At 39.6% G+C, this 15,507-nt stretch overlaps 1 protein-coding gene across 3 annotated transcripts in view; it reads left to right on the top strand.

Moving 5' to 3' along the window:
* TTBK2 (tau tubulin kinase 2) overlaps nt 1-15,507 on the top strand; it is a 92,537-nt gene that overhangs the window by 51,604 nt on the left and 25,426 nt on the right. For 2 of the 3 annotated variants that reach the window (XM_075192688.1, XM_075192687.1), the window contains exons 7-10: nt 8,276-8,341; nt 9,408-9,500; nt 10,580-10,705; nt 15,106-15,263. The exons of the other annotated variant lie outside the window; for it this stretch is intronic. In XM_075192688.1, the coding sequence (XP_075048789.1) occupies nt 8,276-8,341; nt 9,408-9,500; nt 10,580-10,705; nt 15,106-15,263 (443 nt within the window). The remainder of the gene's footprint in view (nt 1-8,275; nt 8,342-9,407; nt 9,501-10,579; nt 10,706-15,105; nt 15,264-15,507) is intronic. 3 annotated transcript variants of the gene reach the window in all.

Here is a 15,507-nt window from a genome sequence, read left to right as displayed (position 1 = left end):
TTATAAACACAGGCAGAACATACAAACTCCACACACATGGCACATAGGTTCAGTGTTGTACCTAAGGCCCCAGCGATGTGATGCAACAAGGCTTCCAATTTACCATTATAACTGCTTAAATGTAACCATACAGCAATGAAACGGTTAATATCGGATAGCAAAATTGGTAGCAAAATACACCTTGTTTGTTTTTATATGTGTATTGTTATGAAATAAATTTGGAAATGTGTTGCTCAGTTAAAGTATCCCACCCCCTCATTTATAAGACTCTTAATTAGTATTTTGGAAGCCTAAAACCAGCTGGTAATGACTTGGGCTATTTGTTTGTTAGCTTTATGTGACTCCCTGATTAATAATGAATGGTACAGATTTCATACGCCAAAAATAGCAGGTGTGCTGAGCTAGCTAAATGAGATGCCTGCTATCAGAGGACTCACTCCAGCAATAACAAACATCAATTACCTTGTTCTGAAATATCTCAGGGTTATAGTGTGTGGGTGTGTGTGTGTGTGTGTGTGTGTGTGTGTGTGTGTCTTTAGGCAACAAAGGCCTCATAATCAAATTTCTCTTATTTTGAGAAGAGAATGGAGAATTTGATTTGTTGTAGAACAGATTTGCATCAGATGCTGGCAGTGCCTTAACTGGATTTGCATTCAGGCACCTGTCTTCAGCGGCTAGGTCACTAATGATCTGAAAATGAGATTGTAGAGAAATGCGGAGAACAGTGGGGGCATGCAAAGTTCTGCTCTACTCTCCCTTCAACACTGACTTGTTAAATGAAGTTGAAAATGACTAATTCAATTAGCCTTCTAGTTTAATTTCAATCTTAATGGATTCAGCTTGGAAATGAAGCATTGAATCTTGGCTGTGTAAGTTAACATCATGGTGCACTGCAGTGTTTATAGCCATTATATTGTTATTTTAGAACAAACTTGCTGGAAATGGCTGTATGCTTAAATTCATACTGATCGTCCCATTCAGTCATAATCTGGGCAGATTGGTAAATTCTGTCACCCGAAAATTGCATCTGTTGTGTCAGTCAACTAGAAACATTTTGATTACAAATAGATAAATGCACTACCCAGTATGAAGAGAACTTCAGCGTGCTGCTTGGGGCCGACGGCAACCCCCTCATCATCTATATTCTAAACAAATTCCCAGCGCACAGCTGTACAATCCATTGGTGTCCGCGGACTAGTGATGCCCTCAAATGTAGTCTAATATCCACGGCAATCTATTATCCGCAGTAATGATTTTATTGCCATAACGTTGCCATAAATAGGCATGCTAATAAAAAATGACATCATGCAGATGCCATGGTTAAAATAGGATCGATTAATATGTTCATACACCGATCTGGAACTCTGTCTGTAACCAAACAAAAAACAAGAATGAATAATCAGACCTATGTTCAGACATATAAATTGCACATCGAAACCCTGCCAATGTATTGGAAATGGATTTACCTAATCAACGTATCACAAATCTCACATCAGATCCCACATATGGAGTACGTATTATATTTCCTGCCTACAGTCTGTCAGTAATAAGGAAACGTGTGAGCTGTGAATAGAGCTAACCAAGCAATATATGCTGATTGTATGCTTGCAACTGAGCAGTGTAACAATAGGGGATACACTGTTGAAAATAACAAGACCATATAGTAATGGTTCTAGTCATCTATATGAGACTTGAATGTGCACTGTACCTCCTGTAAGTTTGGTGCAGTAATATCCGCAGCCTTGTCCGTGATGATATAAATCATAAGGTTAGGCTACAGTCTGTCCCTCAATCTCCGGATGTATTTTATGGTAGAGAACCATGTGTCATGAGGATTAATCCAAAAAAAAGTACTTAGTCCAACTGTGGCCACAGTCTCTATGTATGTCCTAAAAAGCAATCTCTGAGAATAGCATATAGTTCAAATAAATCCACCAATCAGAGCGCGGTGTCTTATGGTAGTCTGTCAAGATAAAATTACCAACGCATTTCATCTCTCTTCGGGGAAATCCATTGCCAGGGTTCGGATGTGCAATTTATATGCCTGAACATAGGTCTGATTATTCATTCTTGTTTTTTGTTTGGTTACAGACGGAGTGTTCCAGATCTGTGTATGGCACCCTTCTGCTCCACGGGAGGATTCTGTCCTCCCTGAGCTCTCCTTAGGACACCTGCGTTACGGTTTGACAGGTTTACCGCCCCAGTCAAACTCCCCACCTATCCATCCTATTTTAACCATGGTATCTGCATGATGTAATATTTTTTTTTTTATTAACATGCCTGTTTATGGCAACATTTATTTATTAATAAAATCATTATTGCTGACAATAGATTGTTGTGGATATTAGACTACATTTGAGGGCATCACTAGTCCACAGACAGCATTGGATTGCTCAGCTGTGTGCTGGGAATTATTTGTTTAGAATTAGAAACATTTAGCTCTACTGATTCCTTTATTCAAACCATTTGCCAATTGGTCAAGTGGGGATCGTTCTTCCAGGTATGAGGAATGGGAGAGTTAAGAAAAGCGTGGAAAACATGATATTTGTTAGGCGTGGGAATGGTGGTTTTGTCCATCTCTGAAGAGCCATCGGGTCCAAATTGTAGTAAATAGATCTGTCTTGTCATGGAGATGGTGTGATATTTTTGTTCCATGCATGTGACATACCAGATGCGGTTTTTGACTGCTGAAAGGGATGGAAGATCTGCCCATTTCCAATGGGATGAAATGTCCAATTTGACTGCTGCTAGTATGTGTTAGTCAGTTTTATGGAGTGTTTAGATAAGATTTGGGGAGGATAAGAGAGGAGAGAGATCCACGGATGATTAGGGATCAAGGCTTTCATCATAGAGTTAAGAAATCTGTGGATCTTGTCCCAGAACGAGAAAATCTTGGGCCTTGGGGCAGGTCCACCATATGTGGTAAAAAGTTTCCCTGTGGCTGCATCGCCTCCAGCACGGTGGGTCAGCTGTGATGACTGTTTGTTCAGCTTATCAGGGGTATAATACCACTGATAGTACACTTTTTTTTAATATGAATTTTTCTTGATCAGTCTAGAAGTTGAGGTGCATGATTAATCTGTCCTTGATCTCTTGCCAGGCCTCCTCCTTGGGCAGGAGGTGAAGATCCAATTTCTGTTCAGATTCATGTCGGCAGTGGAGTTCTGATGTTGACACTATACACATGTTGTTGTAAGTTGAGGAAATCATGCCCCACCCGAGGGCGGTATGTAAGCATATAGTTTTGAAATGGGAAAGTGTGCAAAAAACAGGGGGTGCAGTGAGTGGGCAAAATGCCTGACCTGGAAATATTCAAAGTCTTAGGTTCGGCTGAAGTTTTTGTTGGATAACCTCTAACTGTGGGCAGGGAGCTATACAGTTAATACCCATGTGGGACCATCGCTCCAAGAACCCATTTTGGATGACCTGGAGTGAAGTGGGGGTTGTTCGATATGGGGGCAGAATAGATGGCAGATGAGAGGTTAAATTTTTATATGAATGTGTTACACACTTCTTCGTACATATCTGAGGATAAATAACGGGCTAAGGTTTATATGTCTGCAAAGTATAGGGAAGTCTAGATAGGGAGGAGAGGGATGCGAGGACTAATGACTTTGTTTCTATGTCTACCCAAGCGATTATACCACCTGGCAATCTGTGCCAGGTCCGTGGCCCACTACTAATATTTTGTATCTGGAACCCTCTGCCTCTCTGCCAGGATTGATTTCTTAAGGATCAATTGTTCGATTCTTGGTGGTTTCCTATTTAAAATTTTAGAGAAATACTTTTGTACCTTGGCAAACATTGATTATGGGACTGCTTTCAGGAAAGTCTGGTAATACATCAATTTGGGAGAATGTTCATTTTGGGGGCTATAATACTACCCAGCCATGATATTATCAAGGGTTTTCCAAAAGGAGATTTATTTTATAATTCTACTTCGCAGTGGTGGGAAGTTCTTGTGGTAGAGCGTTTCATAGGATCCCAAGGTATTTTATCTTTTTGGGAAGAGATAAAGTGAGCGATTGTGGAGCGCCAGGGCTTCTGATTTCGAGAAGTTTATCTTCTATCCCGAGACAACACCCACCACAAAGAAAAAAAAAAATCTACACAGGCAAACTTTTCCTTAATTAATCTTTAATCCCCCCCCCTCCCCCTCATTGATCATAAATAGCTCCTTCATAATAATGTGAAACTGTTTTTTATAACACTGTTCTGATATAGAACAAAAAGCTCAAATGTTAAAGCGGTGTCTGTCAGCTTGCTGTGACATACTGCCTCTGGCCTTGTGTCTGAATTCACAACTGCAGTCTGCACAGGACATTTGTTACCTTTAAAACTGCAGAGTGATCACACAAGATTTGATTTTGATTTGAAGCAATGACTGCTTTCTCTGAGGGGTAGAACAGACTGCGTGCTAAACAGATATTACTTAATGTAAAAACAAACCATTATTTCATAGATAAGCTTCTATATAGAAATATCCACAAGTGGCCTTATTTGCGTTTTAAGGACAAATTGCAGAGAATGATTTATTCACTCACATTGTGTGTGTAAGAGTGGAGCTCAAGTCTAAATTCTCACACACACACACAGGTCAAATCATCTAAAGCCGATGAGCCTGGAGGAAACGCATGCGAACCCAAAGAATACACACACATTCCACACAGTTTATTTGTTATGACCATGACAAAATATAGGTTACCTTTACTATTTTATGTAGCATATTTATTTCCTGCCCATCATTCGAACATAACTGCTGCCGTCAGTGACTTTCTCCAGATGTCTTCTCTGTGTTTCAAAGCCTCAGCCTTTTTCTAGCTGACATGGGGTCTCTACATGAAGAAACATTTTCTGAGTGTTCATTATCTACTCCTACAAATGAACAAATTGTTGTGTATAAATGGATTTCTAATACTCAATGAACAAACATTTGTTTGTTCACCTATCTTTAAACTATGCCTATCACTGGATAGGTACTACTTACTTAACTTGCTATAAAATGTATTAACATTTGCTGCTTAATGATAGGGGATGTTTCTTCCTGGTCATTTTTCTTTTACTTACTGGAGATATTATATTTATATATCATTTCTTAAATAGCTACAATATTAATACCAGAATGGAGAAATGGCCAATATGCATATTGGCAAACTTGGTGTGATTTGGAAGTGCATTACATAAGGCAGTGTGTTGATGTCTGTTCCATTTATCACTTCTTTTTTTTTTTTTTTAATTATTCTTTAATTATAAACTAATGTGCCAAGCAACTGTAGTTTTCAGTTCAGGCTTAATTACTGACTGTGCCAAGCCGGTTAAATCAGTCTACACTGCTCTCATGAGATACAACTCTGAGACTTCATCAAGAGGAATGTTTTACCTGTATGGAGGCTATTTGGAAGATGTGGGTGGCAGGAGGCTGAGTGGTCATGCTTTTATACATGATTGTGAGCGTTTTGGTCTAACAGGTATTCATGGTTATGCACAGAGGTATCCAAAACCCACAGTTGTGGGCATATTGTGAGAAAATTCTGAGTTCTGGGCAGGATGCATGTGATTTGTGGTGGGCTTGGATTAAGGAGGCGGATTCGGGACCTAAAGTGGCCTCATGTAGACATGACTAAACAACTGTAGGTGGGGCCAACACCTTAGCCCATAGCCACAATGGTGGTAAACCGGGCCAATGCCTGACATGGCAATAAGAGAACTGGTATTGTGGTTGTACAAATATCGCCGCAATATTTGTTAGGCTTCCCCATGCAAAAACAATCTTTTCACGGGCGGTAACCACCAGCGAGAGCAGCGTTTTCTCTGGGGGTAACCCATTTGAAGCAAAGAACAGCCCCATTGATTTATTAAATGGCCTTTTGCCCCTTTGTGCATGCAAGCAAAGTTTACTATTGAGATAATCTGCAAAAAGTATTAAAATCAGAAAATTGCCTACCATCCTCTAGGCTCAATTATGTGACGTTGGACATGATTGTGCTTCTGTTTGGTGCAACAGGTTCTGCCTGATGCATCAACTTCAGCAGAAGAGGAGGTGGAAAAGGTGTGAAAACCGGAGAAGTGGAGGAGAGGCGGTCGCAGGGGGACATATGCACAACTGGAGTCTGCCTGTGTAAATGGCCATGTGCTGCCTTAGGCAACATTCCGTGCAGGGTCCAGCCTACAGAGATGCTGGCCCAAATAACTAAATTTGGGACACAACCAGCTTGTCCATGACCCCATAAATCTTATGGGGTGGTCATTGGCCTACCAGGAAAACTCCTGGTAACGTTTATGGCCAGTCCGTCCCTGGTTTTGATGTACTGCAGGTTTTATTCTGTTGTTGTTGTTGTTGTTGTTGTTGTTTTGTGACCTGAACATCTCTAACATACACTTTTAGCCCGTCAAATCAAAGTAATTGTGCACATTTTCTTATATTTGACTGCATAAACAATAAGTGTACATATCCGCTTTGCGTTTAAAGACTTTGCAGGTATTGCAAAAAATAGAAGCATCTTTTCTGATTTGCATAAAGCTGATGCATTCAGGGATTTCTTTTTTACCACAGTCAGCTGCCGGGACATCACTGCAGCTCTTAAACATACGACATACGGGACAGAGCACTGATGCTTGATCTATATTAATGAAAACATCACCTGCTAGGAGAAGTAATGCAAATTGACAGTTTTAATAAATATATATTTATAGATCAGCATTTCTGGGTTTTTCTTAGTCTGTGCTTCTTTTTTTTAAATGAAATAAATTTTAGGTACAGACAATACTGTATTAGAGGGAAACACAAATATGCATGTGAATGTGCTGAATGTAGTCTGTGAGTAGATATATAAACCCAGTGATGACGGGTAAGGTGGTTGACTCAACTTTAAATCTATACAGTCTCACAGTTCCTCCCGTGTATCTTTGTAGGTACAGTCTGAAAGGTGATATTCTCCAAGAACACTGTATGTTTAAGGTATCCAACAACTGGGTGGGTATCTCCGTGGTTTAACATATGTATGGGGCTAAGGGGATGCAGTGACGTGAATCTGTCGACAGACTGTCGTCACAAAAATGGCAACAGTCGGTCGTCAACAGATTCAGTGTGTTCATGTAGTTAAAATGGCGACATCGTGACTGTTGACAGATGGCAATGTCCACTGTCACAATGTCGACATTCAAACGGCAGTACATTAATAACAGTTACTACATAAAATCTAAAAACATACACAAACACACCTAATTACAAACTGCGCATACTAGCTCTTGACAGAAAGAGCTCCCGCCGCGCAATGAAAGATCTAGCGATTGTAATTCTATTTGTTTTTATGGGGGGAGGACACTTTATCACTTTTTTTGTGCTAACTCTTTCGTTCCGGCTGGTCCTGTTGACCGTTGCAATTTCTCTATTTTAACCATGTCCACACACTGAATCTTTGGACAGTCTGACTGTCGCCGTTTTCGTGACGACAGTCTGACTGTCGACAGATTCAGCGTCTCTAGATCGTACCCAACCCTGGATAAGATATATATTTAGCTCAGTCTATTACAGGTATGTTTGGTAAGGGTGCACTTATATGTCAACATAGAGAGGGGTGAAATGCTGCATTGGTTTCTCATACCAAACATCCTCTTGCTGGAAGTCCTCTCTGTTCACTCGCCATTCACCAAGATAAGAAGTCTCCCTCTTTCATCTTGGACTAGCTTGACGCCTACGCCGTCTTTCCTCTCCCGCTCCGCAACTCCTCTCTCTCCTGCTGCTAACCCCGAACCTCTCTCCTACTGGTGCAAATTCATTGCCCCCTACCACTTCCCTGCACCTCTTCTTTTGCGCAAACTCTTCTGCCTATGGTGAATGGGCTGTCAGGAAATGGAAATGCAATCCTCTCCCGTTACCTGTTGCGTCGCCGGCAATGGGACGGGCACTACATAAATATGGAGCTAGCTTTTACATCTCTGTTGAACTCTCCCAAAGTTCAGTTGAGGCCAGAAATTGATTAACTGTCCGCTACCTTGTGAAGCTTTTTTTTTTCCTTCCAATTTATTTTAAAAAGGTTTTCTTTTGTTTTTAACACTCGGTTTACTGAATACTTTAATTATTTGCTGGTAACATCTAGAGTCCACAAATGCTTTACCATCGGTACACCTGCATTGCATAGGATGTATGTGAATCCACTACCACTGTTTTGTGATACCTTATTATATCTCCTATTGTTTCTTACTAGTATTGTGCTTGGTATCTCATGTGACATAACCAATATATTCTGATGAGTAGTGTTATTTCCTATCTTAGCCTCGTGCTGTAGCTGGATTTCGTGGAACTGTAAGGTACGCTTCTGTCAACGCGCACAGGAACAGGGTGAGCATAAGAATATATTCCGTAGTTATCCTGATATTAGAAGCGCTCAACTATCCTATTTGTTTTTAACAAACCTAAAACTGGGAGATAAAATGGGGCCCCACGGTGACCTTTATTATACACGTTCTAGTTTTCATTCAGATGGGAAAAGCTGCATGTTCATTTGTTACTTTCAAACATCTGATAACACTGAAAACGTTGTTACATGGATTGGAATATTATATGGATTAGAATGTTATAAGTCTCTGTATTTTTATAAGTATATATATTTAGAGAACACTTGTTGGTCTCCCCAAGAATATTTTGGACATAAATTGAATGTGATCTTTCACCATCTACTCTTATTTTCTGGGATTTAGAATAGAAGTTAATATTTCTTGAAAGGAGTATTTAAAATGCAATTAAATTCTAATAAAGTTCAGTGAACCTGCTATAATTATTAACTTTTACTTCTATAGCGCCAACATATTACACAATTGGGGTTGTAGTGTACCAAAGCTAGTCTAGACAGTGCGCATTTATTGTACCTGCTCTGCAGCTATGCATCCCTGGAAATGTTATAACAATGTGGCAAGAATTTGCTTGGAGAATTCAACGGTGATGTCATTGCTGAAGAGTGAACTATAGGACTACATTTAAGTCTTAAAACAAGGATATTTAGCAAAATCCTATGTAATTTGTTTTTCAAGAACCTTTTAGTAGAAAAGCTGCAAAATAAAAGCCAGGTCTAATTTTTAAAACCTATATAATAACATAACAATGCATTTTTCCACCACATCATCTAGGATCATAAGTATTTGAAATTCTGAGAATTTTATAATTACAATTTCTTCTTGCTTTGTAAATCTGTTACTTCCAAATGCAGAAATTGTTGTTTTTAATATGATTGCACTGCCCCCCCCCCCAAAAAAAAATGTCCGTAACTAAGGATATTTGAACGAATTTAGAGTTTTTGTGGTCGCTAAATTCAAAAATTCAAGTAATTATTTAATTTTTTTTAATATGTAAGAGTAGACAGAAGTAACTTTGTATTCTCCAGTCCCTCATACACTTCCTATCTGTGTAGGAGATGGGCCGACATGATGATCTGTGGTCCCTGTTCTATATGCTGGTTGAGTTTGTAGTTGGACAGCTTCCATGGAGGAAGATAAAAGATAAGGTAAACATGTTTTGCTTCTTGTCTTATTTAAGACATTTGGGGAAATAGTATTAAGTGTTCACTCCTATTGCAGTACATGCTGGTTGTGGCTTTATACAGTGGTTTGCTGGTACTAGCTCACATACAGATCCTGTCCACTAGGTCACTGACAATGCCCACCTGGTTCACAACTTTCCTCTTCCCCTTGATTTCTTTTTCACATTTACTTTTTATATAAGCAGATACAAATGGCAACATTGGCCGACTACAGGGTTTATCGTATGGCTAAAGAGACATGCCAAATTATAATGTCACATTTTACATCATTGATTTGAGTGATATCCGTCCCCTGTGGCTAGGGGGCATTTTAGGGCTTGTGCACATGGGCTTTAGTAATCACATATTTTCTCTGTTCAATTGTTGATAGGTGAATGGAGGAGAGGCAGGCACTCATGCCCGGGTGTGCAAGGGGGATGTCAGAGCTCACACTGGGGAAAATAAAACTAAAACTTTTGTAACATATGAATTGTTTTGCGTTGATGGGTGGGGGGGGGGGTGTATTTGCGGTGGCAGAGGGCTGATGTATAATAATTTTTCTGGTAGAAGCTCGTGTGTAATCATTTTTTGGGTACACTGGCTGGTTTTATAATTAGGTTTGCAGCCACTTGCTGGGTGTGCCATTAATTTATGGGGTACAGGCTGCTATGTAACTTTTTTTTTTTTTGTATGGCATATAATAATTTTGTTAGGTAGGCACTGGCTGGTGTGTTATTTTGGTAGGGTGGCATGAGCTGGATTGCATTTATGCTTTGAGGGACAAAGGCTGCGTATAATCATTTTGCAGGGGCTTGAGCTGGTGTAATTTTGCAGGACATTGCCTGCATTGTATACAGTTTTGAACACAGTCTGTATAATATGCTGCTCTTTTGGGCTTTATAATATAGGTAACATTTTATATTTTATTTATTTACTTAGCTTTTAGCTTATTATGCATATACCTACCAATTATTTATTGGCCCCTAGTTTTTTATTCTGGTTTTTAACTTGTAGATCAATATATCCAGGCCTGGTCTAACTACTTGTTTTGTCTCGATTTGTAGGAACAAGTTGGTTCCATTAAGGAACGATATGAACATCGCCTTATGCTGAAACATCTTCCCCCAGAGTTCCATGTGTTCCTTGAACACATTAGTGGCTTGGACTACGTCACAAAACCAGATTATCCGGTATGTATATTGTATGCATTGGTAAGAAAAATTATATTAAATATAGGTCAAACACCTGATTGTCTAAAAATGAATGAACCCTTCAAAAATCTATCTCGCATTCACAATTTAACATCCCGCCACCACAAAGATATTTCATTCAAGAGCTGAAACTGTCTTATTCCAAAATGTAATCACAAGCTAGTTTAATCATATGTGCAGTAAACCAAACAATTCCCTGTTTAAATGCAACATTATAAAAACCAAACCTTTCTTGCATATGAATATTTTAAGAACACAAAGTTAGAACATTATTGAATAGGATTTAATATGACAAAAAAGTCGCTATGCTTATTGAAAAAACATAGCTACAAATCTAACATACAAAATATAAATACAAAATGTTTCTTAAATTAAAACTGAAATAAAACACAGAAAGAAAAGAGGTACACTGATGTACTCTTTTATGTAATCACCCGCCTGAAGAAAGGCTATCAGGCTGGGACAATTTCTCAGTAGCAGACTGATCCCCCAAAAACCGGATAATTTCCCAAATCATTTCACTACTTTTTTTTAAAAAACTTTTCCTCTCTGCTCCTCCTCCTCTCCACCCACCTCACATGTGACCTCACTGAAAGAGGTGTGCTGGTATGCTAATCCGTTTTACATTCAATTTATTGCCCTATTTTTCGAGAACTGTTCTAGTAATGGGTTCTTGAAAGTATACGGAACTCCTAAGACTATACTGTACTTGAAGTGAGGAAATAGTGCATCTGATCAAATAGCCAAGGTAACCTGACGGAAGGCAGGCCTCTGAAGCATTTCTGTGTCCTTCATGAAAATACATTCACCTCTTTGCTTACACAGTTATTTGCTGGAAACCATATTGACTAAAGTAAATTCAGATATTAGAATAGATCATGACAACATTAACATTATTTTCAGAATTATCCTGATTAGGCTAGAAACATGATGGTATTGTAGACATATGTTTGCAGCTCTCATGTTTGTATGATTAACACATTTCCAGTTGACCGATAGATCAGACAAAGTCGCAACCAAATGAAAGCAAGGTTACTATTCTCAGCAGGGGACCAAAGCAATGTCCTAATCATCTAAGCCAGAGATAAAGGTGTATCTAACCTCCAGACTTTTCTATGTTTAGTCCCCGTAAATGTGAACTTTATGGACAATTAGAATCTATGTGTTATAATAAAATGATTAAATAAAAAGGTATGATTGTTGAAGAAAATGAGGATACTCCCATTTTTACAATATTTTTTGTTAAAAATGTAATCCTACTTAAGCCATGTAGGCATTTTATCAGATGTGGCATCTTTTAACTACTGAGGTTATAGATTATATGATTATTTCACCTCCGCTGAAACGTATAACAAAATGCATTAAAATCAAGCTTTCTGTGCAGAGTATCTTATTCTTATGACAATATTTTTACTGATGGTACAAAAGTCAACATGTTTTATGGTATATATTTCCCTTTAAGCAGCTCAGCTTTCCAGCACATCTTGTGAGCTTTCTTCTCCTGATCACTTAGTCTGCGATACTTGGCTGATACAAGAATGCTTTAAGCATTTGAGGAAATCTCATTTCTATCCCGTTTTCCTCCACTATAAATTCATCCTTTCATCTTCCAGCACTGCCCTTTCAATTTCCAAACAAACATTCTTCAAATCTCTATTTCCACCCAGTCTTCTAACTGACGTCGCCTCTTTGCCACCTTCTACTCGCTTCTCTGCCCACTTGCACCACCTCCTCCTTCCTTCCTCAGAGCCCATGATTTTGCCAACTATTTCAAAGACAAAATTGACACCATTCGATAAGATATTTCCTCATGCCAAATTCCACACTCTACCCACCTTTACCTACAATCCCCAATCCACCCTTAATTCATTATCTCCAGTAACTGAAGACGAAGTCTTTGCACTCCTCTTATCTCACCCTACAACCTGTTCACTCGACCCTATTCCCTTTTAACTACTCCACTCCCTCTCCTCCACTGCATGCCCACCTCTAACTCGCCTCTTCAACATATCTTTCTCCACTGGCACATATCCATCTTCCTTTAAACATGTGCTCATCTTGCCTATTCTAAAGAAACCATCTCTCGATCCAGCCGCTCTCCCCAACTACCGCCCCATTTCTCTCCTCCCCTTTGCCTCCAAACTACTTGAGCGATTAATGTACAAACGCCTGTCTCACTTTCTCTCCTCTCATTCCATTCTCGACGCTCTGTAATCAGGCTTCCGCCCCCAACATTCCCATAAATCTGCACTCACAAAGGTGAGCAATGATCGACTTACTGCAAAATCTAATGGTAATTTCATCATACTCCGTATCAAAAGCAGCAAAGATGTCCAGGAGAATGTTGATCACCCACTTCTACACACCCTTCACTCCATTGGCCTTCGTTACACAGTTCTTCCCTGCTTCAATTCCTACCTATTGAACTGCTCCTATAGTGTTTCTACTTCTGGCACATCCTCCCCTCCACGCCCACTATCTATTGGGGTCCCACAAGGCTCTGTTCTTGGCCCTTTACTTTTTACATTGTACGCCTCTTCTCTTGGGACACTAATTCGCATATTTGGCCTCCAATATCGCCTCTACGCCGATGACACCCAAATCTATATCACTTCCCCTGACCTCTCTCCTTCTGTACTATCTCGTGTAACCAACTGTCTTTCTGCTATATCCACATGGATGTCCCAACACTACCTAAAGCTCAACATGTCCAAAACGGAGCTTATTATTTTCCCTTCTGCCAGATTCACCACTCCCTCAATGTCAATAACACCACAATTTCCTCAGTGTCCCAAGCCCACTGTCTCCGTGTCACACTTGACTCCGTCCTCTGCTTTATTCCTCACATCCAGACTCTCTCCCAGTCCTGTCGACTCCACCTTAAAAACATTGCCAGAATACGCCCTTTTCTTACTCAACATGCTACCAAAACTCTTATCCATTCTCTCAAAATCTCCCATCTTGACTATTGCAACCTCCTGTTATCTGGAATTCCTGACACCCATATATCCACACTTCAATCCATCCTAAATGCTGCTGTAAGACTGATCTTCCTCACCGCTCCACTTTGAATTTGATTCTGGAGGACACAGGGACCAATTGTAGGGATTTTCAAATTACTCACCCTTGCCTACAAGACCCTCCACAACACTACCCCTGCATACATCTAAAATCTTATATCAAAATTATGTTTCTTCCGCCCTCTTAGATCTACCTCTGACCTGCGCCTTGTCTGGTCTCTGGTAACCACCTCTCACTCCCGCCTACAAGACTTCTCCCGTGCTGCTCCCCACTTAGGGACTTACCCACAGCCATCAAATCTTTAGATGCTCTTTGAAAACTCATCTTATTTTTTATTTTTTTTAAATTTTTTTTTAGAGATGAGCTTATTCGCGATAACACTATTCACACTAATGCACCCTCACAACTATCCCAATCGTCGCTCTGAAACACATGTACTACTCTTGTTTCAGCTGTGCCCTCTTCCAATTAGAATATAAGCTCTCTAATGAGCAGGGTCCTTCATACCCTTTGTTTTCATGCCTGCTTTTATTTTGTCTACCTTGTATGTCCCTGTTTTATGAATCTACTGTTTTTCCTACTGTGCGGTGCTGCGGAGCGTGTCAAGTGCATAAAGGCTTCATTCAGTTGATCTTGCAGCACACCCGTAAATTATTTATGTATTTTACTTTTGCACTAATGTATTCCAAAAATAAAAAAAATCTATAAAACCCATTAAGCCAAAGAAATGCAAACTGTATATTCTGCATATTTTATTATGTTTAACAGCGCAACATTGAATTTTTGCCTGTAACAATGTGACATCTGTAGTCTTCTAGTCCTCTCGACATTCTAGATAACTCTATAATTGAAGTTATAATTGTAAAAGACAAAATAGTGAAAGACAAGGTTACATAACAGCTATAGGCACCCTGCTTCAAAATATATAGTAATTATCTACCTATTACAAAAATAATTTCCCACAACCTACTACCTGGCTGTAACCATTCAGAACTTACAGCAGATCTCCCTTACTGCATCTTTACTCTTGGAGAAGCAGTCCTGTTGCCAGGGGCAACCCAGAGAAGACATTCTGCACAGGTTAAACCCTCTCTATGGTGTTACCAGTCACATGATGCAGGTTGGCCAAACACAATTCATATAGTCAGCAACACAGTCTCTGGTTTTAGGGTACAACAAGAGACATGGCAAGCAGGCACAAGGAGGGGACAGATGCTGTAACTACCAGCTGCAGTGAAGTGCGTTCTAGTGCAGAAACTATACTTCTGTTAAGTAATGTGGACATTTTTAAAACAGTCGGGTATTTTCTTTGCCATTTTTCACCCTTATTTAGTTTGCCTTTTTTTCTTTCTCTGCAGCTTCTTGTATCTGTTTTTGACAACAGCATGAAGACCTATGGAGTGGTGGAAAGCGACCCCTTTGACTGGGAGAAGAGTGGCATGGATGGCTCAATAACTACCACAACCACATCAACTACCCCTCAGCTTCACACTCGCTTGACTCCTGCTGCTATTGGGTATGCATGGAGACTGGTTACCAGAAACCTAACGTTTCCACAAGTGGTTTCTTACCTTAAAACAAAATTAAAATTTTGCCAGCTTAACTATCTACTATCATTTTATGTGATTCCATTCTCAGTTTTGTCTATCACAAAATTATTTTCATACCCAGTGAAAGAATACAGGAAAGATGGAGTTGTGTGACTTGCCAGGGCTGAGGGATGCTGTTACTCTGCAGCCATGAGAAATTGATACCTTTTT

The sequence above is a fragment of the Mixophyes fleayi genome, chromosome 12, assembly GCF_038048845.1.
Source record: "Mixophyes fleayi isolate aMixFle1 chromosome 12, aMixFle1.hap1, whole genome shotgun sequence".
NCBI lineage: Eukaryota > Metazoa > Chordata > Amphibia > Anura > Limnodynastidae > Mixophyes > Mixophyes fleayi.
The sequence above is the reverse complement of the archived record's forward strand: the minus strand, read 5'-3'. Positions and strand labels throughout refer to the sequence as shown.